Genomic DNA, 24,804 nt, shown 5'->3' on the forward strand with positions numbered 1-24,804 from the left:
GTTGACCAGGATGGTCTCGATCTCTTGACCTCGTGATCCACCCGCCTCGGCCTCCCAAAGTGCTGGGATTACAGGCTTGAGCCACCGCGCCCGGCCCAGAAAGAAAGGTTTAACCCGAATCTAACGAAGTCTCCAGACCTGATGTACGGTCCGCAGGAAATGTGTGGACTAGAGGAATAAGTTAGCAATGCTAAGAAAAAGCAGGCAGACAAATCTGGACTGTGCAACTTTCTACAGGACAAACAGCCTGGACTCTCCAAGAAATCAATGTAATGTGGCAAGAAAAAATAGAGAAACAATTCTAAAAAAAAAAATTAGGAAAGAGATTCCAACAGTGAATTATAGAGAGCTCCACGTCATTTCTTCTAAGGATGCAAAGGTCCTTTATTTTTAGTAATTCTATTAATATAATTCACCTATCAATAGCGATAGGAAGAAAAATTAGATACTCAAACTTTCAGATGCCATACCAAACTGAATAACCATTAAAGTTAAAAGCATACGGGAAACTGGTAAATACTTATTTAACATGATTGTAGGCCAACACCAAATATTAAGGAGAATGCAGAGCACTGAACATTCTTTCATTAGTCAAAGCATTTTAATTCATACAACCTTTTTGGAAAACAGCTTAGATTACCTCCTAAAGTTGAACACACACAAATCCTATAACGTACCAATTCTATTCCCACACATACCCAATAGAGACCTTACGCAAGTGCATCAAAACGTGTGTGCAAGGTTTGTAATCGCCAGACACAGAAAGCAATCCAAATGCCCATCACCAGTGAGGCAGTGGACGCATGCAATAAGAGTGAACGACACGTGTGTGCAACAGGGATGAATTCCACACACACAACATGAAAAAAAAGAAGCCGGATACCAAAGTGTACATATCTTATGACTCAATGTAAATGAAATTCAAAAGCAGGCAAAGTAATCACAGGATTGGAAGTTACGGTAACTTCCTTTGGCGCAAAGGGAGAGAACAGTGATCCGGGGAGGACGCGCGGGTCCCGGGTACGCTGGCCATGTTCTACTCAATGTTCTACTCAAAGCCAGTGGCAGTTTCTTGGGTTTTCACACTTGGCAATAATTCGTTAAGCAATACATGCATGTTTTGTACATACTTCTGTATATTTCTAGCACTTCAATAAAAAGGAATTATAATTTTCAAACCAGAAACTACAAAGTAATCCTTAAATATCTAGGAAAAAAAAATTGGAAACATGTGTAACTATATACCATATTGCTGACAAGCACAAAGCGAAGATTTAAGCTGACATTAAAACCCAGCATTTTGACTGTACATATCATCCAGTGGGTTATATCCCAAGGGAAGAAAGTACTTAAAATGTGTCTTGTAGTTTTGTTCTTAGTAACAATACATGTACTACTATTTTTTACCTATTCTAAACTCTAAGCTAAAAAAAGATCATTATGTTAATGTTATTAACAGCCAAGAGTTTTCTTGTTATTTTGAGACGGAGTCTCGCTCTGTGCCCCGGCTGGAGTACAGTGGCGCAATCCCAGCAGCCTCCACCTCCTGGGTTCAAGCAATTCTCATGCCCCAGCCTCCCGAGCAGCCAGGATCACAGGCATGCAACAGCATGCTCAGCTAATTTCTGTGTTTTTAGTAGAGATGGGGTTTTGCCACGTTGGCCAGGTTGGTCTCGAACTCCTGAACTCAAGTGATCCACCCACCTCGGCTCTCAAAGTGCAGGGATTACAGGCGAGAGCCACCGCGCCAGCCAGGAATTTTAGATCATGAGAAGAAAAATAAAAATTGTAAATCAACAGGTAAAAACGAATTTTAATTCTGAATTGGGGCCAGGCACGGTGGCTCATGCCTATAATCCCAGAACTTTGGGAGGCCAAGGCAGGTGGATCACCTGAGGTCAGGAGTTTGAGACGCGCCTGACCAACATGGTGAAACCCTGTCTCTACTAAAAACACAAAATTAGTCGGGCATGATGGCGCATGCCTATAATCCCAGCTACTTGGGAGGCTGAGGCAGGAGAAGATCGCTTGAACCTGGGAGGCAGAGGTTGTGGTGAGCCGAGATCACGCCATTGCACTCCAGCCAGGGCAACAAGAGTAAAACTGTGTCTCAATTTAAAAAAGAATCTGAATTGGAAGGGTATAAGTAAACTGAGAATTTTTCTCTTTTTAAGAAACAACAGTGCCTAGATCTGACCTCTGAAAAGCTCTACGAAGAAAAAAGAAAATCCTAGAGAACCCAGACTGCCATCTCTAACTACATCTTCTGACAAAAAGTAAACAAGATTCCCTGTAGAAGTGGTTTCAAAACTAGGAGCTGACTATTCCCAAAACAAGCCTGTGAAAGCTCACCCCCGAGAAGCCGGCAAGCTATCAGAGACAGGAGTAGGCTCATGTCAAAGGCAGGAACGGGCAGACTTGAAAGGGCTCCCACTGGATGGAGATGGAACCATTCAAGCATCAAAAAGACTAATGATTGCAAAGGACTAGACGATACACATAGACATGTATAACCTGAAAGTTCTCAGAATATAAAATCAATCTCGATGGACACTTAGGAGATTACCAGGACACCAATTCTTTATTCTGAAAAGTGACCCATGAAGAGAAATAATCAAGCATTTATCTTGCCTCGCGAAACACTCTATTTTAGGATAACCAAATAGTTGATCAGCGAAAGCTCTTCTGTAAGAAAACGTCCAACCATAAATAGAAAGGAAATTACAGAATAAGACAATTATCATTTTGCAACTCTAAAGGATTACTACATAAAGACAATAATCGATTGGTGTTAAAACTATTAAATAAAAAAGTGATGAGTTCCTGGCTCACAGATGAACGTATGAAGAAAAAAGAGTGATGGGAATATTTATAATAAGGCTGATCGCATCTGACTCTCATGATGGACTTTAACCCCTCTGATAGGGGCATACAGCATTCAGTTGTCTCACTTTCTATGAAGCAGCAGGAGAAATACAGCACCAGCTATGACAAATTCCTATTTCCCCAAGCCATCCTCCCACAAAAAAGCACTGAATCAAGGGTCCACATCCAAGCGGCAATGTGCAAGAAAGGAAAGACAGGTGATGAAGGACTCTCTTCAACAACACCGAGAGTGAAATAAAGCTTCTGATAGTCCAGTTTGGGCAAGACAAGGGGCAATTTGTCTGTAACAAGTAAGGAACACTAAAAAATTAGACCAGGAATTAACAGACTTAAGGGTCACATTATCTAAGCACAGTCCTGACTCAAAGAAGAATTACAAAATGACACGTGTGACCCCACCAAGAAAATCTGCACGTTCCCTGGGTATCAGATGAGGCTCAGGGACTACTGCTGAAGGTATGGGGTGTGACCATAAATTGTTGTTATATATTTTTCTAATTCTTTTCTGTTAGAAAAATATCTTTTCTAGTAAAATAATATTATTTTATTTAAAATACTCCAGCAAGAGAGAAAGAAGGGGGGAGAGAAAAAGGGAAAGGGAGAATGAAAGCAGGAGACACAGATGAAAGATGAGCCAGTGCTGAGGACGCTGGAAGCAAATGATGCTGCCTCATTTTCTAGTCTCTCTACTTCTGTAGACGTTGAAATTTTCCATAACAAAAAAACATTTTGAGACAGGGTCTCGCTCAGGCTGGAGTGCAGGAGCATGCTAAGAGCCTGCTGCAGCCTCAGCCTCAGCCTCCCAGGTTCAGGTCTGATGTGTACCACAACGCCTGACTGTTTTCTATTTTTTGCAGAGAAGAGGTCTCCTTTTGTTGCCCAGGCTGGTCTCAAACTCCTAGGCTCAAGTGATTTTCCCACCTCAGCCTCCCAAAGTGCTGGGATTACAGCCGTAAGCCACCGCGCCCAGCCAATAATAAGGAAATTTAATGAATGGGTTAGCCTATAATGTCTGTTAATATTCCTTTTGGCTGGGCGCGGCGGCTCACGCCTGTAATCCCAGCACTTTGGGGGGCTGAGGCGAGAGGATTACTTGATGTCAAGAGTTCGATACCAGCCTGGACAACATGGTGAAACCCTGTCTCTACTAAAAATGCAAAAAAAAAAAAACAGCTGGGCTTGGGTGCATGCCTGTAATCCCAGCTACTCAGGAGGCTGAGGCACAAGAATCACTGGAACCTGGGAGACGGAGGTTGCAGTGAGACAAGATCATGCCACTGCACTCCAGCGTGGGCAACAGAGTAAGACTCAGTCACAATACAAGAAAAAAAATTCCTTTCAGTTCTAGAATTTGATGGGTCTATATTAAATCTCCTAAAATATATTCACTGCATGCTTCAGACTAAATATACTGGCTTAATATCAAAAATATTTCTTAAATTATTACACACAAAAACCACAATGACTACAGAGTGGTGAATGTGTTATCTAGGAAAATAATCTTCAGATGGTTATATTTTTCTGTGAAAAAGATACAGATGTCAATAAATGCTTCTAAAAGCATAGAGGAGATGATGAGCAGTTATTTCTGTAGCTGCTGATGAGACAGTAAGATGAAAGAGATTTAAATTGTATTACAAGGATAGTAAAATAGATTTTTGCTCCATTTTTTCTGTCTCTTTGTGACAAATTACACCATCATACTCTCCAAACATTCTTTTAATCATTCATTAAACTCTTCAGCATTGACTGAGGGCCTAAAATACATATTACTTTGCCAGCTCGGCACTGGGGGGTACAAAGGTGAGTAACAAAATGAGCCCCTATGCTTTTAAAATACTTACAGGGGCCAGGTGCAGTGACTCACGCCTGTAATCCCAGCACTTTGGGAGCCCAAGGCAAGCAGATCACTTGAGGCCAGGAGTTCAAGACCAGCCTGGCCAACATGGTAAAACCCTGTCTCTACTAAAAATACAAAAATTAGCGGGGCATGAACCTGCAGTCCCAGCTACTCATGAGGCTGAGGCTGCGACTCTCTTGAACCCAGGGGGAAGAGGCTGCAGTGAGCCAACATCACACCACTGCACTATAGCCTGAGCAACAGAGCGAGACTCTGTCTCAAAAAATAAATAAGTAAAATATAAAATAAAATGCTTATAGGATCTTCAACCACAATATTTCATGTTCACTGATAGTAAACCTACTGGAGAATTCAGGATTTATCTCACACTTGAAATTTTCTTACTGATTACTGGAAAATTATCCACAATCATCCAATTGTGAGTTTTACAGAAATCTGAACTAAAGATTGACCAGTAGACCCCACAAGGTTCCCAGATCCCCCGAAATGATGTGCTCAGTGTTGACTGCATCTTCCTGAAGAGGCTATAATGGTTTTCATTGACCTTTTTCATCACAAATAGTAAAAAATCACCAATGGAATGGAGCCAAACATCTTGTAGCAAAAACTTTCTTTTTTTTTTTTTTTCCTGAGATGGAGTCTCACTCTGTCGCCAGGCTGGAGTGCAGTGCTGCGATCTCTGCTCACTGCAAGTTCCACCTCCTGGGTTCAAGAGATTCTCCTGCCTCAGCCTCCCGAGTAGCTGAGACTACAGGTGCGTGCCACCACGCTCGGCTAATTTTTTGTATTTTTAGCAGAGATGGGGCTTCACCACGTTAGCCAGGATGGTCTGGATCGCCTGACCTTGTGATTCACCCACCTTGGCCTCCCAAAGTGCTGGGATTACAGGAGTGAGCCACGGCACTCAGCCAGAAACCTCTAAAAAAGAAAAAAAAAAACAGGAAAAAGATGAAACATGGTACCATGTACCTGCTCAACCTGCACAGATCCTGCTTCTGGAAGTTGAAACATAAATTCTTAAAACTTGGCCAAGCACGGTGGGCTCAAGCCTGTAATCCCAGCACTTTGGGAGGCCGAGGCAGGCAGATCACAAGGTCAGAAGTTCAACACCAGCCTGGCCATCATGGTGAAAACCTTTCTCTACTAAAAATACAAAAATTAGCTGGGCGTGGTGGTGTGTGCCTGTAGTCCCAGCAGGAGAACTGCTTGAACCCAGAGGTGGAGGTTACAATGAGCCGAGACCGCACCGCTGCACTCTAGCCTGGTGACAGAGCGAGACTCCGTGTCAACAACTGGCGCAACTTTTTTTCTAGTGCTTGAATGACCTCTTGTGGCTACTGCAGTTATCACAGCCAATTGCTCACAGCAGGAATTAAGTTGGCACAAAAGTAATTACAGTTTTTGCCATTAAAAGTAATAACCAAAGAACTAAAAAGTGTTGAAATAACAGAATTAAGATGGCATCACAAAGGAGCACCGGGCTCAGTTTCAAGTTATTGCATAAGTTCTCTATTATCCACCCAAATTTAGTTCACAATACAGAGTGTGTAATTCAAAACAGTTCACCAGATAGTTAAGCACACGACATTTTTTTAATGAAGTATGATTTTCCCTAAGTTATTGCATTTCAAATTAATAAAGCATCAGCAAACACGCATGAAGAGAAAAGTACTGGAAAAAAAGATACAAGACCCTCGGGAATTAACACCCACCCCTCCTCTCAGTGGAAGCAGCACCAGGAACACCATGTCGGCAAAAGGCACAACTGGAGTAGGAGACACACTGTGAGAATACAGGCTGGCCACAGAGCTCGACCTGAGTGAGCAGAGGTAACAAAGACGGTTCAGGAACTACTGGGCCAAACTCTGCAAGTGGGGGTGCAGCAGCAGCAGTACCAGTGAATGTGGGCTGCACGCCACCCAGGGTGACGGGCAGGTCCCAGGTTACTTCACATGCCCTCTGCCCAGTCCCTTGAGAATTCCTGCAGCAGCAAATACGGCATCTTCCAGACACTGCTACAGGGAGTTCCAAGCATGCTGGTACAGTTTTATTCATTCCTTTCAAAACACTTGTCAGTATCTATCTAGACACAAGGCACGGTCTACGCACTGGGGTGGAGCAGTGAACAAGACTGCTCGAAATCCCTACTCCAGCGGCACTTGGGGTCCAGTGTGGGAAGAGAAGTAAGTAAATAAAATGTCAGGTGGTGATAAATGCTGGGAAAAAGATAAAGTAGAATAACCGGGTTGGAAATTCCAGGTTGGCCATAGTATTCTTTTCTGTAAGTTGGTCATCTCAATTCAGACTAGCTGCTCTTCAAGCACTCAAGAGCCACAGTGGCTGGAGGCTGCCATGCTGGAGAGTGCAACAAATCTGAAACTATCACCCATGCCTTTTCAGTTCATAATCTTTATCCTCTTTCTAAATCCTAAGAAAATTCATCCAACTGATCTTCAAATCCACTAACTCAGCTTCCTAAAGCAACCATCCTACTTATCATTTTAACTACTGAATAATGTAATTCAACAGTCACATTTTACATATTCAGGGGCTCTTTCTTCACAGCTCCTGAGCAAGGAACACCTGCTGTGGCAATGCAGGAACATCCTCTAAGCTCCTGGGACTCTGTCTCGGACTTTAGGTTCTCCCCCGCCTCCTACAGCAACTCCATCTCACTGGAGGCCTTTTGCTCTGAGCCATCAGAAGGATCCCCCACTTTTGAGAACCTACGCCCTCTCATCTTCCTGGTAAATACTGCCTTATGTGCTCAATCTTTTAGATAAAAATCTACTTGACACATCGCTGGGTACCATCAGTGATCACATAGGGTCACAATTCACTTATTTTAGGCCCTCCAAAAAAGGAAAAATTCAGACTTAGTGGCATTTTACTAGTAGCTCAGAGATCCAACAGTTTGCAGGAAATAGAGATGGAATTGTAAGCAAGGGAAATACAGTGAGATTAAATTAATCTCCACCCAGACACTACAAGGCCAGCCGGGATACTATCCAGCAACTGGCCACGGGAGTGGACAGCACAGACAGAAAACTTTCCAGTTCCTCTTAAAGTTCCAAATACCAGCTGGCTACTATAGTGAACACCACAGACACAGAAAGTGTTCCAATGTCTCCTAAAGCCCCAGATCCCACACCCAGCTTCAGCTCTGCAGTCGCCTCTCCTTACCCCTTTACTTCCTTCAGGAGCTCTTGCTTTCTTTTCACCCACAGACTCTTGAGCCTCTCCCAGTTCAAGGAATAAAACTCCATTACCAAATAAGCGTAATATACATTAACAGAATAGGTAGAAAGGAGTCTTTAGTATGAAAACACTAAATTCTCAGTGAAATGCCAGAAGAACTTGAATTTTGAATTATAAGCTATGCTTTAACTAGGAAATACATTAGCTGTAATAAAATGTTGGACAGACTACCAGAAAACTAGAAATGAAAAAAGCCTTATTCAAAAACAAATGAAATAATGATGAGCAGAGTCCACAGCCCTTGCTAACTCTGCCGTGCACTGTAATGACGGACCACGCTGCAATGAGCCGCTGTGTTTAAGCCTGAAGGTCTGCTGAGGTGATAGTCTCAGAACAATTGTCACAATCCCACAAAGAAAAATCAAGTGAAGGTCAATGAAAGCTGCATGTTCTAAATTACAGAATCAAAAACAGTATTTCTTGTCATTCGCCCCATTTCAGTAATAAAAGACATTACCTCAACAACAGGTGTATTTTCCTGGAGCTCAGCTGTGTGCGAAGCCAGTAAACCAATCACCCGAGCAACCTTGGCCCGTCTGCAAATGAGAGAACACAGGCTCTGAAGAGAAGAGTCAGGGACCAAGGAAAGTAACCCCAGCTAGTCACATTATGCAGTGACGAGCAGTACATACAAGACTGTGAAATAAAAACAGAACGGGACACGTCAGGCCCACACTCCCCACGTATACAGCCCAGAGAAACTCCCTCGGACACACGGGGGGACGTGAGCTGCAAGGTCCGCTGCAATACTGCAATAGCGACAAAATTTAAACAAGTTGTGGGTCAACAGTAAGAGGAAAAATAAAATTTTTAAACAGGCTTAACCAGAGAAAAGAGCAAAACAGTGATTACTCCTTTTATTGCCGAGTACAGAGGCATTTGGCTAAAGGCCTCTTTCCTACTTGTTAGTAGATCAATGAGTTTCTATGTAAGTCGTAAATAACATCTGAACAGTGACATATCTATATATATTCAGTTTAACAGAAACTTTTACAATCAAAACTTTTTAAAATATTGTACTATTTGCATAAACACTGGTTTTTTAATGAGGTGTTCCCTTAGTATCCAGCAGAAAACTGAGGTTGATAAATTACTACTAATGAATCACATTCAGTGTGATTTAAAAAGTTATTTCATGCAGAAAAATTAGTTTTAATGAGTTTTTTTCTAATTGAAACAAATGGTGAGTTGACGAGAAATGCACTTATTTAGTGATGTCTGCATGTTGTCAGGGGTAATCGGTGTGTAACTTAGTTTACTTTTTTTACCTTCTTAAAATAAACCTATGTGGGCACCCACGGAGGAAACCAAATCAGACTCAGAGAAGTACTAGGGAAAATGTCTGCGTTACCACGACTCCAACACACAGAAATCATTCTTACAAATTTCAGCACTTCTTACGTTGCCCATTAAAATCTCGGAACATATACAAATTAAAGAAGTCCTCAGCAATTGCAGAAGTAGCACCCACCTCTGAATAAAAAGATTATACTTTAAAAGTAATCACTTTGAAAAATGTCTGCAAGATAATTGGAAAAGCCATCCTCCCACCTCAACTCCCCAGGTGGCTGGGACTATAGGCGTGCACCACCACGCCCAGCTAATTTTTTTGCTTTTTGTCGAGATGGGGGTCTCACTATGATGCCCAGGCTACCCTTGAACTCCTGACAAACAATCCTCCCATCTTAGCCTCCCAAAGTGCTGGGATTACAGGCCTGAGTCACTGCACCTGCCCATCTCTTTTAAAAGATAGGCTCAAAATACTTATGAAACACTGAACCATTTTTCAATCTACAAAAGTAAATATCAGTTACCAGATTTATTCAACTAAAATAAAAATGTATCCACATGCCAATTATTTTTCCTAATATGACCAAAAACAATTCCTATTAGAACAAGAGAAAATACACTACCTAAAAACCCTATACTTTTAAAGTAGAAACTTTAAATAGCTTATGAATAGTCACCTTTTACCAGAACCCTAAATACAAGTACCACATACCCTATATACGACACCCTCACAGTACAGGCTCTTTCTCAAAATTCAAGTTTTCTCAGGTCACCACTCCAGGTGCCCCAGTGACTCTGCACCTCAGAACCAACCCAGCTCCATGACAGCATCTAAGACAGCACCGTCTAACAAACCTTCGTGCACTGACAGAAACGTTCAACATCTGCACTGCTCAATGCAGTGTCCACTACACATGTGACTATCACGCACATGAAATAGGACAGATGCAAGTGAGGAACAAAAGACTTTATTTTTTTTTTTTTGAGACAGGGTCTCACTCTTTCTCCCAAGCTGGAGTGTGGTGGTGCAATCTCTGCTCACCGCAGCGCCTCCCAGACTCAAGCAATCCTCTCAACTCAGCCCCGACGTAGCCACAACTACAGGTGTGCGCCACCACACCTGGCTCATTGTTGCATTTTTAGTAGAAACGGGGTTTCACCATGTTGTCCAGCTGGTCTTGAACTCCTGAGCTCAGGTGATCTGCCCACCTCGGCCTCCCAAAGTGTCGGGATTACAGGCATGAGCCACTGCACCTGGCCGTGATTTTTAATTTCAAAACTACCCCACAATTGAGGGTGAGGGAGACAGTACCCTGGAGTAATTACTCAGCTTTCATGTTCCTGGTCCTGGTTCCCTCGTAAGTTGGACCACTAACACCACGTCCCTCAAGCTGTAGGAATCAAAGGAGATAATCCACATGCAAAAGTACCATCGTGTCTGACAGCATGTGCCGAATGAGTAAGCTACTATTAAGTTTTAATTTAAATAATCCCCATGAAGTTAATGGCTACCACATTAGAGCAGAACTATAATTTTGTAGTTACTTATTCATTCGTTTACTTGTTTATTATCTGTCTCCTCGACCAGCCCAGAAGATCCATGAAGGCCGGGCTGTATCCCGACACCACTGTGGGCACCTGGACAGTGCCTGGGGGTCACTCAGGCATCTAAAAATGTTTGTTTAATGAATATATCAACATCAAAAGCAAAACGACTACACACATTAGCAGGAAAGGAGTTCACGGAGGTACGACCATGCAGGCAAACAGCGTTTCCAGCTTACAAAGTGACGCTCAGTAGAATTCAAGGCTAAACTCATGGAAGAAGATTCCCTTTAAACCAAAAACCATATGACCAACAAAAGACGGGTGTGAATCTTTATACAGCAAATAACAAAGCATGGAAAGTAAACCCGGAGTAGTGGCAAACTTCAAGTTTCTTTTCTTCCAAGCAGAGAGACAGCAACGGTGAATACAGTCATCAACACATTCACACATTCAGGCATCCTAAATAAAACTAACAAGGTCAAAGTAACAGATGCATCTATCAGACTCTACACCCTACAAGCACTGAGCACCCTCACTCAGTGGGAGGCTGTACAGGATGGTGTCTAAGACTCTGAGATTCAAAGTCACGGACCCCACCATTGGGGGTGAGGGAGACAGCAGCCTGTGATAATCACTCATCATTCACGTGCCTGAAACAGAAGTTTCATACAACAAAGCAAAAGATTTGCATATCATTATACTAAATGCAACAGAGTCGCTTAACCCTTGACAAGTTCAAAGAAAGCTTTAAATCTGTAAACTATACACTTTTTACTTTTACACATTTTCCTGTTCATAGCAATATTAAATCAGGAAAAAAATGCAGGAAGATATTTAACAGCTAAGCAAAAACATGGAGTCACTCTCAAAGGACACGAAGCCCTTGCAGGGAATATTTAAAGCGACTTCAAGTTTAAAATGCAGCTGTTGATTCTACCAAACAGCAGTCCAAGATCACCATTTCCCATGAGCAAACTGGGAAACGTGATACATCACGAAGTAATCTTGTGAAGGCATCTAGAGAGTCCAGGTGAGAAGACTCACCTCCATTGCTGGGTTAAACAAGAGACAGGTTTTATGTAAGATGGATTGATAATAGTAAATTGTTCTCCTTAAACTCAAGTTCTTGAGCCTATTCCACCATATACATCTCTTCTTACAAAGACCAAAGGGATTCTACGCTTCATCAACTGAACCAGTATGCCAAAACCAGGCATCCAATTTGTAAACCAATTATGACAAAGGACAAAATAAGCTGTTTGCCACCTCAAAACTTTATGAACTTCACCAGCACTAGTGGCTGTCCATGGAGTTGGAGGGGATGTTGCTTAGGAGTTCTTGTAGAAATGACACAAGTTTATTTCCTGGCTTTACCTTGGGAAAATGCTAGCAACATTATAAAAATATTGCCTTGTTGCCTTATCTTCTTCCAAATGTACTGTTAAATAAAAATAAAGGGTTACCCCATGCCAAAAAAAAAAAAAAAAAAGGAAATTCTATGTATCTTATACATCATATTAAAAAATAAAAACTTTGGCCGGGTACACTGGCTCACACACTTTAGGAAGTGTGTGTGTAATCCGCAGCACCTTAGGAGGACGAGGTGGAAGGATCACTAAGGCCAGGAGTTCAAGACCAGCCTGGCCAACAACGTGTGACTCTGTCTCTACACACACACAAATATATATATATATATATATATATATATATATATATATATATATATTTTTTTTTTTTTTTTTTCAATTTAGCCAGACATGGTGGCATGCACCTGCAGTCTCACTCCAGCCTAGGGGACACAATGAAACCTTATTTTTTTTTAGAATGAGTCTCTAAAAAAAATAATAAAATAAATAATGGAAGGAAATAGAAGGAAAAATAAAAGGGAAAGAAAGCAAGCGTCCATAAATCACAGTAATGTAAGTAACACGGATCCAAACTGAGGAGACATGCTCTGTCTTTAATGACCGCAGACTAAACACCTGACACTCACTTTTCTGATCCCTCTACAGTCTGCTAAAATACAAGTTATTTTATTAAATGATATCATTTTATTAAATGATAATTGGGAACTAAAAGGAGGGCTACAAGTGGACCAGAAAGTTTGAGAAAATCGCAGATGACATGCGTAGATAGAATCAAGACTGCCAGGACCAACATAGGAATCCCCTGTCTAAAGAACCACAGGTGGACAGGCGTTCCCAAAGAAGCCTCAGGGACTTTGAAGAAACTAAGACAAAAAGCAAGAACGAGCCACAGGACCAACATCAGATTAAACAACTATGCCAGGAACAACTGTGCCCTTGTCCTAGGAATGCTGAGCCAGCCAGGCCCTGCCTCTTCTCCATCTCCCTTCCCTGGTACACAGAATAAACCCTGCAGCCCTGGCCTCCTGGGTAAATGTGGAAAATTGTTCCTACAGTGAGCAATCCACCTTGGGGTGGACACAGGCATCGATGTGGGGAGAAAGACTGGGGTCCTCCAGACACTGAAGGGGTTAAATGAGGAAAGCCAGCTCCACTTCAAAGAAAAACCCACCCTGGAAACTGCAGAGGCCTCCAGCCTGCCTACCTCATCTTCAGCCAGTGGAATCCCAAATTCAAGTCAATCAGTCAACAGGCCTCACTTACCCACATACCAGCCCTTTCTTTAAAGGACAGGCTACTGGAGAAAGAGACTTAGGCAAACATAAAGGAGACTTGTACTGCCAACTTCTATACCAATTTAATCATTTATTCATAATATAAACTAAGAACCAATCAATTTAATCATTTAATCATAATATAAACCAAGAACCAATCAATTTAATCATTTATTCATAATATAAACTAAGAACCAGATCACCAGGGCATTTGAGAAGTAAACAGCATTAAAAAGCAGGACCACGAAGAAAAAGAAGTGACCCACAAGTTCAAGAGATAAGAATACAATGTTTATAATCCTAATCTTTTTCCTTGTTTTCTTTTTCAAAGTCCAGGTTCCAGGCTTATCTTATATAACCCTAATGCTTAACCTTAAATATTGGTAACAATATTTATTTGTAAATTCTGCCCCAAAAAGAGAATATTTATAATCCTAATATTTATCCTCAAATTCAAAAGTATATTATACACCAAATATAGGCAGCTAGGGAAAAGGACCCATCAAAGAAAAAGAAAATGGTGGGGAGGGGAGGGGAGGGGAGGGGAGGGCAGGGAAGGAGGAAGGAGGGGGAGGGGGGGGGAAGAGGGGGGAAGGGAGGGGAAGGAATGGAGGGATGGAGGGAGGGAGGCAGGCAGAAGAGAACAACTGAAGCAAATTAGTAAAAAGAGATTCCTAGAAACAATCTAGTAAAATTTACGGGCCTGGAATAAAAAGAAAAGCTAACTCAAACAAAACACACAAAAGAAAAAAAAAAAGGTACGACTGACCCCCAAGCCCTACAGAGCTATAGTTAGTACAGGGAAGAGAGCTCAAACTCCAAAGTATGGCACAGGGGTGAGCCACTGAGAGGCCTTCTTGAAAAAGAAAAATATTGGCCAGGTGTGATGGCTCACACCTGTAATCCCAACACTTTGGAAGGCTGAAGCAGGTGGATCACCTGAAGTCAGGAGTTCAAGGCCATGTGGTCAACACAGTGAAACCCCATCTCTACAAAAATATAAAAATTAGCTAGGCATGATGGCAGGTGCCTGTAATCCCAGCTACTTAGGAGGCGGGAGAATGGCTTGAACCCAGGAGGCAGGGGTTATAGTGAGCCAAGATCACGCCACTGCACTCCAGCCTGGATGACAGAACAAGACTCTGTCTCAGAAAAATAAAATTAAAATAAAATAAACTACCAAATTATGAAATCTAATCAACCAAGAGGAGAACTACAGTAAAGAGACATGAAAACTGTGTTTGTAATTTAAAAATTAATGATGGGTGGGCACTCACTTTGCCTTATTCAAGTATAAAACTCTTATATAAAAAATGGAAAAATCCTTCCTAAATTCATATCTCAAAAGGCACTTGCCACAGTAAAAAGCAACCTATGTAATGAGAAAAGATATTTGCAATCATTTATCTGACAAAGGGTTAATATCTAGAACATACCTAACAAATACCTACAACCCAACAACATAAAACCCCATGCAAAAACTGGCAAAAAATTTGACTAGACCTTTCTCCAAAGAAGATATACAATTAGCCAACAATCATATGAAAAGATGTTCAACATCACTAGTCACAAAATACAAATCAAAACCATGAGATACTACTTCACACCCATCAGGATAGCATTAGCAAAAGCAAAAACAGAAAACACTAATGTTCATAGCAGCATTGTTCACAACAGCCAAAAGACAGAAACAAGCCAGGGCCCCAAAACAGATGAAAACATAAACAAAATGCAGTATATACATGCAATGGGGTATTATTCAGCCTTAAAAAGGAACAAGATGCTCACACGTTAGTTATAACATGGATGAACCTTGCAAATGAAACCAGCCCAATTGTCCTATAGAACTGATGTTTACAGTCTTCTTCAATAAACATAAAAATGGACCCTCCCAGTCTTAAAACTTGAGAAACTTACATTTGTCTTATCTGAGTTCCTTTCTTGGGAAACCAATCATCAGGCCTCCCAGATAGTTATCAAGGAACTGAAACTTACCAAATCACCACATCTAGACCATAGGACACCAGATCCCCTCACCCATCATGACTGCCTAACCAACTACCTGCTTCCTGTCAACCAGGTCCTCTTTCTCACCCTTCCCTAACTCCTGTTTTCCCATGCATGGTTACACTTCTTGCCTGCTAAATAAACCCCTGGTTTTAGTCAGTTGAGGAGACAAATTTGAGACTGATCTCCCATCTCCTTGGCAGCAGCACCCAACTGAAGCCTTCCATCCTGGCAACACTCATTGTCTCTGGGATTGGCTTTCTGTGCTGTGAGCAACAGGACCTAGACCAAACCCCCTAATGTTTCGGTGGCAATATGAGGTATTCACCATAAGCAAATCCACAAAGATAGAAAGTGGAATATAGGTTACCAGGACTGGGGAAGGGAAAGGGGGAGTTGTTTAATAGATAAAGAGTGTCTGTTTAAGATGATGAAAAAGTTCTGGAAATGAATAGTGGTGATGGTTACACAACAATGGGAATGAAACTAAATGCCACTGTACACATAAAAATGGCTAAAATGAAACATTTTAGGCTATGCATAATTTGCAATTAACAATTTTTTAAAATCACAGTATTACATTACTACTATATGTGAATTATACCTCATAAAGTTGACTGGCAAGGATAAAGGGATATACAATCTGATAAATACCCAATGTTGGAAGTTTGAACAAAAGGCATTTTAAACACATTGACCGGACATTTTTAAGAGCATTTTAGTAATTTTTCAGAAATCACAAAAATATTTATTTTTGCCTTCTACCCATTTGTTCTAATTCTATGAATCTTCCCTAAAGGGAAAAAGAAAAAGCAGGCACAAAGATTTAAGCCCAAAAATGTTCATCAAAATGTTGTTTACAATATTATAATACAGTCCAAAAATAGCAAACAAAATGATCAGATATTCACAACATATAAAAGTTTAAGTATTACGTATTTTGTTTTTAAATGTTAATAGCATTTAAACTACATAATATATATGTTATCAAGGAAGGCAAACTTCTAAAATTGTATCATGTGATTCTAATTTTTTACATGCAAAACAAAACTAAGAAATAAATACATCTGTTTCAATAGCAACTGCCTCCCAGACTAAGTTAAGGACCATTTATCATGTGCTATCAAAGTAATACAACCTGAGGTCAGAGAAAACCTCGCTGGAAGTAGCTCTGAATAGAGAAGGAGAATAAAAAAAGATTCCTACCAGAGAACTTGTCTACCTCAGTATTTATCATTTTATTCAAATTAAAACTGTTTTACAATCAAACTTCAATTTTTAAAAGTGGGGTAAAAACCAGTAAGTGGGGGTTTTGGTATCCAAGAGGATACTAGAACCAGTCTCCAGGCTGATACATGGAGGTGACTGTACTTGGAAGTGATTTGGAATGTCTGTTTTAAAATGGCAGCAGGGGGCGCCCCATTCAAGGATGTTACACGTTTTAGATAAAAGTGTTCAAACAAGTATTTCACTGATTCATTCTTAATGGGCATATCGTAAGCCTTCTCAAAGTATTAAATGCTCAACCATTATCTAAAGATCCTTGTTTCTATTCCCAGATTTTACTTTGGGAGAGTAGTATTAGAAGATGTGTTATAAGAATTACTCTTATTGTTACGCATTTTCTAAACTCCTGTTGTGTCACCCACATTTCACCAGCACAGATGAGTAATTGTTATCATACTCCTGCCACAATTCACAAACTCCTTTCGCCTCCATTTTTACACGTGCCTGTCCTAACAATCCTATGAGATAAGCAAGCCTGATGATGATAACCACAACTTCTACAACCCCAACCCCATTGTAAATGAAATGCCCACCAAGAATCAGGCACTATACAAGGTCTCTCGCACATTTACCTCATTCAAAGTGGAGTAATTACCAAAAATTTATGAAGTATTTATCTCAACCCAACTTTACAGATGAGGCCACTGACCCTCAGCAATTAAAGTAACCGGCCCAGAAAGCAGACCTGTGATCACACACCCAGGTCTGGCTCAATCCCAAACCGTTTCCTTGTCCCACCCGCACTCCCCAGGAAACAGAGATTGAGAAAAAGATAATCATTTGGCCAAGTCTTACTGGCAACCGGAACTCAGAGCCTTCTAACTCTGGATCGGCTGTTTTCCACCTGGCACACTGCTTCTATAAAAAGCAAGGACACTTCCTTCCATCAGGAGTTTATAAATCATAATCCTATTAGATTACAAATAACATCATAGGGAAGCTATGTGCTACATTAGGGAAAGATAAGGGTGTCCAAGGGAAACTTTGAGGAAGTATAACTAAATCAATACACAGGGACCAGGGTTTAAGTATTTTATAACCAAAACTCACAACAGTGAACAGTCAGCAAGCTGCACTGGCTCACATCTGTAATCCTAACACTTTGGGTGGCAGAGATGGGAGAATCACTTGGGCCCAAGAGTTCAAAACCAGCCTGAGCAACATAGTGAGAGACCCTGTCTCTATGAAAATAAAAAAACAGTAACAGTTAATAAAGTTTCCAGGAGCAGCTTAGCTAATTCCAGAACTGTATTTATAATATTAGGAGAAGGGCTATTTTTAAATATTCTAAAATTTATCATTGGAATGCCCATAAAAATTGACTACGAGTGGAGTCATCACTATGTCAGAATAATTTATGATAATTATTTAGGACTCTGTTTTTGATTAATATGTATGCTGTAACTACTTAATGAAGTCATGAAAAATAATTTTTAAATATAAATGTTACTTACATATCCCAGTTTGGAGCTATCCGCAAATGCTGGATTAGCAACTGGAACTAGAATAAAAAATTAAAATGTAAAAAAAGAAAAAATTAAAATATTTAATCCACAAAACACAGAAAGTGACAGCAAAGTTAACAGCTCAGATCTTTATAAAAAGGAAATTTACAATGTACACCAAAAATATTTACTAAATTACAAAGGCACGAATACGATTAAAATAAAAACTAAGAACAGTACTTTTAGTTTCTTCTACCACTTTACATTCTCTAAATGACTGCCCGTACCTGATAGACACACACCAACTATCAAAAAAAGTAATATTAATACTATCCTGAAAGCAAATGAATAAAGTTTTTCAAGCAAATTCCCAAATGAGGGCCCACTATAGAAATCACCTCTGAAACAGTAATTCCTGTCTGAGGATGACTTCAAAAACTCTGCCAATCGATGCTCAAACGTGAACCAAAAGAAACAAAAAAACTCTAACAAATTCCCATGAGCTTACCAACAGACCAACACAGTCCAGAAAGTAAATTCCCAGGGGAAGAGGAAAATGTGTCTTACAGGGTGGATGTCTTTCTTCAACATCACATCAGAAACCTTGCAGTTTACCCGATGACCCAGTAAAGGAACCAACGCCCCCACCCATTCCACATGGGCAGTTTACTCCAGTCACTGATGAGAAGGTAAAAGGTCTGTCTTATGATATCACACTTTTTTTTTTTTTTTTGAGACCAAGTTTCACTCTTTTTGCCCAGGCTGGAGTGCAATGGCACGATCTCAGCTCACTGCAACCTCTGCCTCAGGTTCAAGTGATTCTTCTGCCTCAGCCTCCCGAGCAGTTGGGATTACAGGAGTGCACCACTATGCTCGGCTAATTTTGTGTTTTTAGTAGAGATCACGTTTCGCCATGTAGGCCAGGCTGGTTTTGAACTCCTGACCTCAGGTGATCCACCCACCTTGGCCTCTCAAAGTGCTGGGATTACAGGCATGAGCCACAGTGTCCGGACTGATTTCATATATTTTTTTAATCTTACAAGTTAACATAAAATGGAAATGTGAGCATCAAAAAAAAAAAAGTTCAAAATCACCATCTACTCTCATCTACTTTAAGACCTAAGAATTAAGCAGAGGATAATTTTCATAAACCTAAAATCATGATAAATCATATTTTTCATGGTAGTTAAATCAAACTGATATTTTAGCACTTCTCTGAGCCTCTATAAAAACACAAGCTTAAGCCGCACACGGTGGCTCACGCCTGTAATCCCAGCAGTTTGGGATGCTGAGGTAGGTGGATCGCAAGGTCAGGAGACTGAGACCATCCTGGCCAACATGGTGAAACCCCGTCTCTACTAAAAATTCAAAAATTAGCCAGGCGTGGTGACGGATGCCTGTAGTTCCAGCTACTCGGGAGGCTGAGGCAGGAGAATCGCTTGACCCTGGGAGGCAGAGGTTGCAGTGAGCCGAGATTGCAGCACTGCACTCCAGCCTGACAACAGAGCCAGATTCCATCTCAAAAACAAAAAAACAAAAAAAATGTAAATGCATAAGGCATGTCACAGAGGCCTACCAGGGGGGAGTGGAGGAGCCTGGTGGCCACCTCCTGATGACTGGCCACCACGCACAGATAGCAAAGGAGATTCAGCTTGGCTCGGGAGGCCCCCGTGCTCTTCTCGGTGCTGTCGATCTGCGAGCACACTTGTTGCAAAAAGTCATTCCAATCTTGGTCTTTCAGAAATAGTAACTTATCCACTGCCAGGGAAAGAAAATGATAAAAGCATGTATGAGAAAAAGAACTGTTAGAAACACTCCATGAGCAATAAGCACAGAATGACAACAGCTAGGATGGGGACAAAGAAAACACTGCACTGTCAAAACCAAAGGTAACTCCAAAGATGACACGACTTTTATTTGTCCTTCGATGGTCCTCATCTCTTTACCTATCCATGGAAACTTTTTAACCACGTCAAGGGAAAACCATGCTTCAAATAAAGTGATGTCTGAAGCACAACTGTCCCACAACCTAGACTATAACAAAATGCAAACTTCAATACAACTGAATTAAAAGACAAAAGAGCCTTTGTGTACATAAATCAACTCTGAAACACTGGGAAAAGCACAAATCTTACAATTCTTAAAAAGTTCCAAAAGGCCGATTGTGGTGGTTCATGCCTGTAATCCTGGCACTTTGGGAAGCCAAGGCGGGCGGATCAGAAGGTCAGGAATTCAAGACCAGCCTGGCCAACATAGTGAAACCCCGTCTCTACTAAAAATACAAAAAAAAAAAAAAAAAAAAATTAGCCAGATGTGGTAGCGCATGCCTGTAATCCCAGCTACTTGGGAGACTGAGGCAGGAGAATCGCTTGAATCTAGAAGGTTCAAGGTTTTAACCTAGATCTCCGCAGTGAGCTGAGATCACACCACTGCATTCCAGCCTGGGTGACACAGTGAGACTCTGTCTCAAAAAAAATAAAATAAAATAAATTCCCAATAAAATTACTGGAATAAAAAAAAAAAAGGATAACATGATAGCTAAAATCACCTGAAATTCCAACCTCCAAATCCCTATACAAAAAAAGGCAAAATCCAAGAAGTGTGATACCCCCTAAAATTAACATATTTTCGGCTGATCTCTATCTTTAGACAAAATAAACTGTAAATATGATTTCCCAAATAACTCAAAGAAGAAAAAGGAAATCGTATTCCAGGTAATAATTCTCTAGGTCTGCATAAATAGTCCGGCTTGGCACTGAAAGCACTGTTAATATTTTCCTTCACTTAGGTCTTTCGAAAACGTCCTTCTACACAGTTTCTTTTCTGGTTTTTATCAGTAATTAAGTCGATCGATATAAACCCTTAGCTGGTTTATTTAAAGCTAAATTTTATTTAAAGCTATATTTTAAATTTACTTCAAGTAATAGATTCTACTCTAGCCACGATGAATAACTTTCCCCAAATCGAGTTTAACAGCTTAAAATATAATTTCTTAAAAAAAAAAAAAAAACAATTTTAAGAGATGTAAAAATTTCTGCCATTCACCCTAAATAAGATTTTCATTAGCGCAACAGAAATGTAGTAATCGTCCCGTAAGCCTCCACTCCCACACCATCTCCACAGTCACGAGCCACCTCGTCCTGCTTTCAAATGTCCCGGTCCCTCCAACAAACCCCAGTCGTTCATTGCTGTCCCCAACCCTGTGCACCTACGGCAGCCATAAATGGTGGAAATTCACCCAGCTCTATGAAGGGAGGGGCGGGAGGCCCCCAACCACTCTACAGGAAAACTTGCTCAGATGTACAGGAACCTCCCTACCCACAAGAGGACAGGGCAGCCCAAACTCGGCTGAGAAATGTCAAGCACTGGCACAAATGAATTACAGATCGTTTACAATTCGCCTAACACTGCCCCAAGAATATAACCAATTGTGGAGAAAAAATAAATTTAGTTTTTCACATACAAATATTCCATTTGCAAATAAGCTTCATATTTGTATCCATACACAGAGTCTACATGTTCAGTAAGTCCTTTAGCATCCTACCTGAATACGCAGGGAGATGCAATAGTTTTGGATCAAATTTAACTGGTGGTTGTTTCATTATCTGCAGTTAAAAAGGAAAAAAACAACTTTTGAGACGACTTTTTTTTTTTTGCATTTTAGGTTTTGGGGAACATGTGAAGAACATGCAAGATTGTTGCATAGGTACACACATGGCAGTGTGATTTGCTGCCTTCCTCCCCATCACCTATATCTGGCATTTCTCCCCATGCTACCTCTGAGACGATTTTTAAGATGGATTATCTGTCTCCTTATACATCCCTTATGTCAGATTATAAGTCAATGAGGATAAAAAAAGAATGAGTAAAATGTGTTCCAAAAAAAAAAAATAAGAACTCAACAATGCCTTTCAGATTAAAACATACAAATACAGGTAATTTTTTTAATTATTTCAATTGATATGTGTAATAAAATAAAGCTTCATAGAAAAAAATTCACCCCTATCTCAGCTTCCATTTTAGCTAATTTACCTCTAGATTAAAAATTCAGTCATTCAACAAATATCTATTGGGTACGTGCCAAGGTAAGGCTCTATGCCAAATGCTCATGGGAATACAAAGGTATAAAAGACAAATCCTGTTTTCAGAAAGCTGACATTCTAGTTGGGAAGATGAGACAAACATCTGTTAAACAACAAAATATTTCACAATTCCAAACAGGCAGGACATTACAGACAAAACATGGACAGAAAGAATTTTTTTGTAAATAGTAGTTTAGAGAATACAGCAAGCACCTCAGCTGAAACAGTTAGGACCAGGTTTGCAGAAAAGAAAGGAGGTGGGCTGCCGTCTTGAAGGATGGCTAGAACTTTATTGTTATATCAGAGAAGACACCACTCCAGGAAGCCATAATGGCATGAATTGGAAGGTGCACAATTTATTTGAGAAATGTGAAGAAGCCATGTAGTTGGATTCATGAGCTTAGGGCAGCCAGATACTTCATCTTGAGACTTCAACTTAAAAAAGCAACCATCATTTCTTTACCTAACTTCTGCAAAACTTCGCTATGTAATATTTTTAAAACCTTTACTAATAAAGTAAGTAATGAGCATTACTGTATTTATTGTAGTATTCTTACTACAATGCATACTCTCATTCTAATCTCATAATCCAAATTCATAGTATCATTCTAATTATGAGAAACCCTTAGACAAACCTAAATTAAGGGACATTCTACAAAACACTCAACCAGTTGCTCTTCAAAGTGTCAAGGACTTGAGTCACACGTTTTATAACATGTATTACAAAAAAATACAACAGACGGGCGCAATGGCTCAAGCCTGCAATTCCAGCACTTTAGGAGGCTGAGACAGGTAAATCATGAGGTCAGGAGTTCAAGACCAGCCTGGGCAAGATGGTGAAACCCCATCTCTACTAAAACGACAAAAATTAGCCAGGCGCGGTGACAGGCGCCTATAATCCCAGCTACTCAGGAGGCTGAGGCAGGAGAATCGCTTGAACCCAGGCGGCAGAGGTTGCAGTGAGCTGAGATTGCTGAGATTGCCCCACTGCACTCCAGCCTGGGCAACAGAGGGAGAGTCTGTCTCAAAAAAAAAAAAAAAAAAGTGTCAAGTTCATGAAAGACAAAGTCTGAGAAATACTGACAAGGCCATGAAAGACTAGGACAGACTACAGGAGACTAAGGAGGCAGAACGCCTAACTGTAATGTGGCCTCCTGGAACGGAAAGACAGGACATTAAGGCAACTGGGAAAGTTCGAGGAAGTCTGGTAGCGTAGTCAACAGCACCACACTCAGCTTTTCTTTTATTTTTCCCTTTCTTTTTCAGGAAGATCAATTAGGATATTGCAAGCCCTCATTACACAGAGACATCAGCCAAGTATCCTGCAACCACGATGGCCACATGCCCTCCACAAGGAGGAACAGGTAAGGTTACCCCGCCTGACTGACTACAGCAGCGTCAATGCCCAGGCCTTGTTAATTAGACGACAGGCCTGTGCGATGCCAACATAAGAGCAGCTGGGTAAAGGTACACAGGAACCCTCAGCCTCTCCTCAGACTAAAGCAGTTTAAAATGAAAAGTTCAACACAAAAATTTCCACTCACTAAGGCTTCCCAGAAACTATCAAATACGGTTACAGGAGGAAAACAAGACACAGAAAATTGACAGGCAGTCCAAGATGGCTTTGAATGTGGCCCAACACAAATTTGTAAACTTTCTTAAAACATTTTAAGATTTTTCTGCAAATTTTTTGCTTTTTTAGTTCATCAGCTATCATTAGTGTATTTCATGTGTGGCCCAAGACAATCCCTCTTCCAGTGTGGCCCAGGGAAGCCAAAAGATTAGACACTCCGGGAAAGATACCACACACTGTTCTAGAAAGACCACTCTGAAAATGCCCCAATGCGCATCAAACTTAGCATAAAAAGTTACTCCGCCAGACACGTTAACTCACAAAAAGAATTAGCTCCATTATGAAAAATAGCTAAAAAATCTATATGAAATGCTATCTAGAAAATAAGCAGGAATCCAAGAATCCCTGTGGTCTAAGGCACAATAATGTTCCCAATGAGATGTAAGAAAACAGTCATGAATTAATACAGAAAAAGACATTTTAAAAAGAAAAAGCAGAAAAATTAGCATAGGGAATAAGTGGAATGTGAGCATGGTGGGGAGCTAGAAGTCAAGACGAAACAGAGGGACTCAGGAGCGAATTTGTTTTTTAAAGCAGATACTCATTATCTATCCCCTAGCCATAAAGTATTATATTCCAAAGACAAGAAGCAAGACAGCTGGCACTGGTTTGGAAGTACACCATGGACCGTGACCCCTCCAGCACCCCGTGTCTCCCCACCGTCTCCCCTGCAGTCTCAGCCTGTGAGAGGCGAGGGCTTCTGTATGATCCGCCTGCCTGGCCAAGCCTGCTGAGAGCTGCCCTCTGACCACCTCTGCCTTCAAAACACATTAGAGACTAAAATATTCAGAGTGGTTCGCAGTAGTGCACGTGGAGAAACGAAGGGATGAGAGCTAAGTTCTGAGGCCAAGAGGGCGGCAGCGCCT

The 24,804-nt window shown here is 40.8% G+C and overlaps 1 protein-coding gene and 1 pseudogene across 8 annotated transcripts in view; both read right to left on the bottom strand.

Annotated features, from left to right (window-relative positions):
• Positions 1-24,804, bottom strand: part of ULK4 (unc-51 like kinase 4) — a 620,462-nt gene that overhangs the window by 556,403 nt on the left and 39,255 nt on the right. For all 8 annotated transcript variants that reach the window (XR_005202208.1, XM_037742907.1, XM_037742908.1 and 5 more), the window contains 4 exons: positions 21,768-21,828; positions 19,800-19,981; positions 18,233-18,279; positions 8,463-8,541 (listed from right to left, as the gene is read on the bottom strand). Coding sequence is in view for 7 of the 8 variants with exons in the window: in XM_037742907.1 (XP_037598835.1) it covers positions 8,463-8,541; positions 18,233-18,279; positions 19,800-19,981; positions 21,768-21,828 (369 nt within the window). In the remaining variant the exon portion in view is untranslated. The remainder of the gene's footprint in view (positions 1-8,462; positions 8,542-18,232; positions 18,280-19,799; positions 19,982-21,767; positions 21,829-24,804) is intronic.
• On the bottom strand, positions 23,567-23,691 carry LOC119473054 (annotated as a pseudogene).

The sequence above is a fragment of the Cebus imitator genome, unplaced genomic scaffold (genome assembly GCF_001604975.1).
Source record: "Cebus imitator isolate Cc_AM_T3 unplaced genomic scaffold, Cebus_imitator-1.0 Scaffold129, whole genome shotgun sequence".
NCBI classification, from domain to species: Eukaryota; Metazoa; Chordata; class Mammalia; order Primates; family Cebidae; genus Cebus; species Cebus imitator.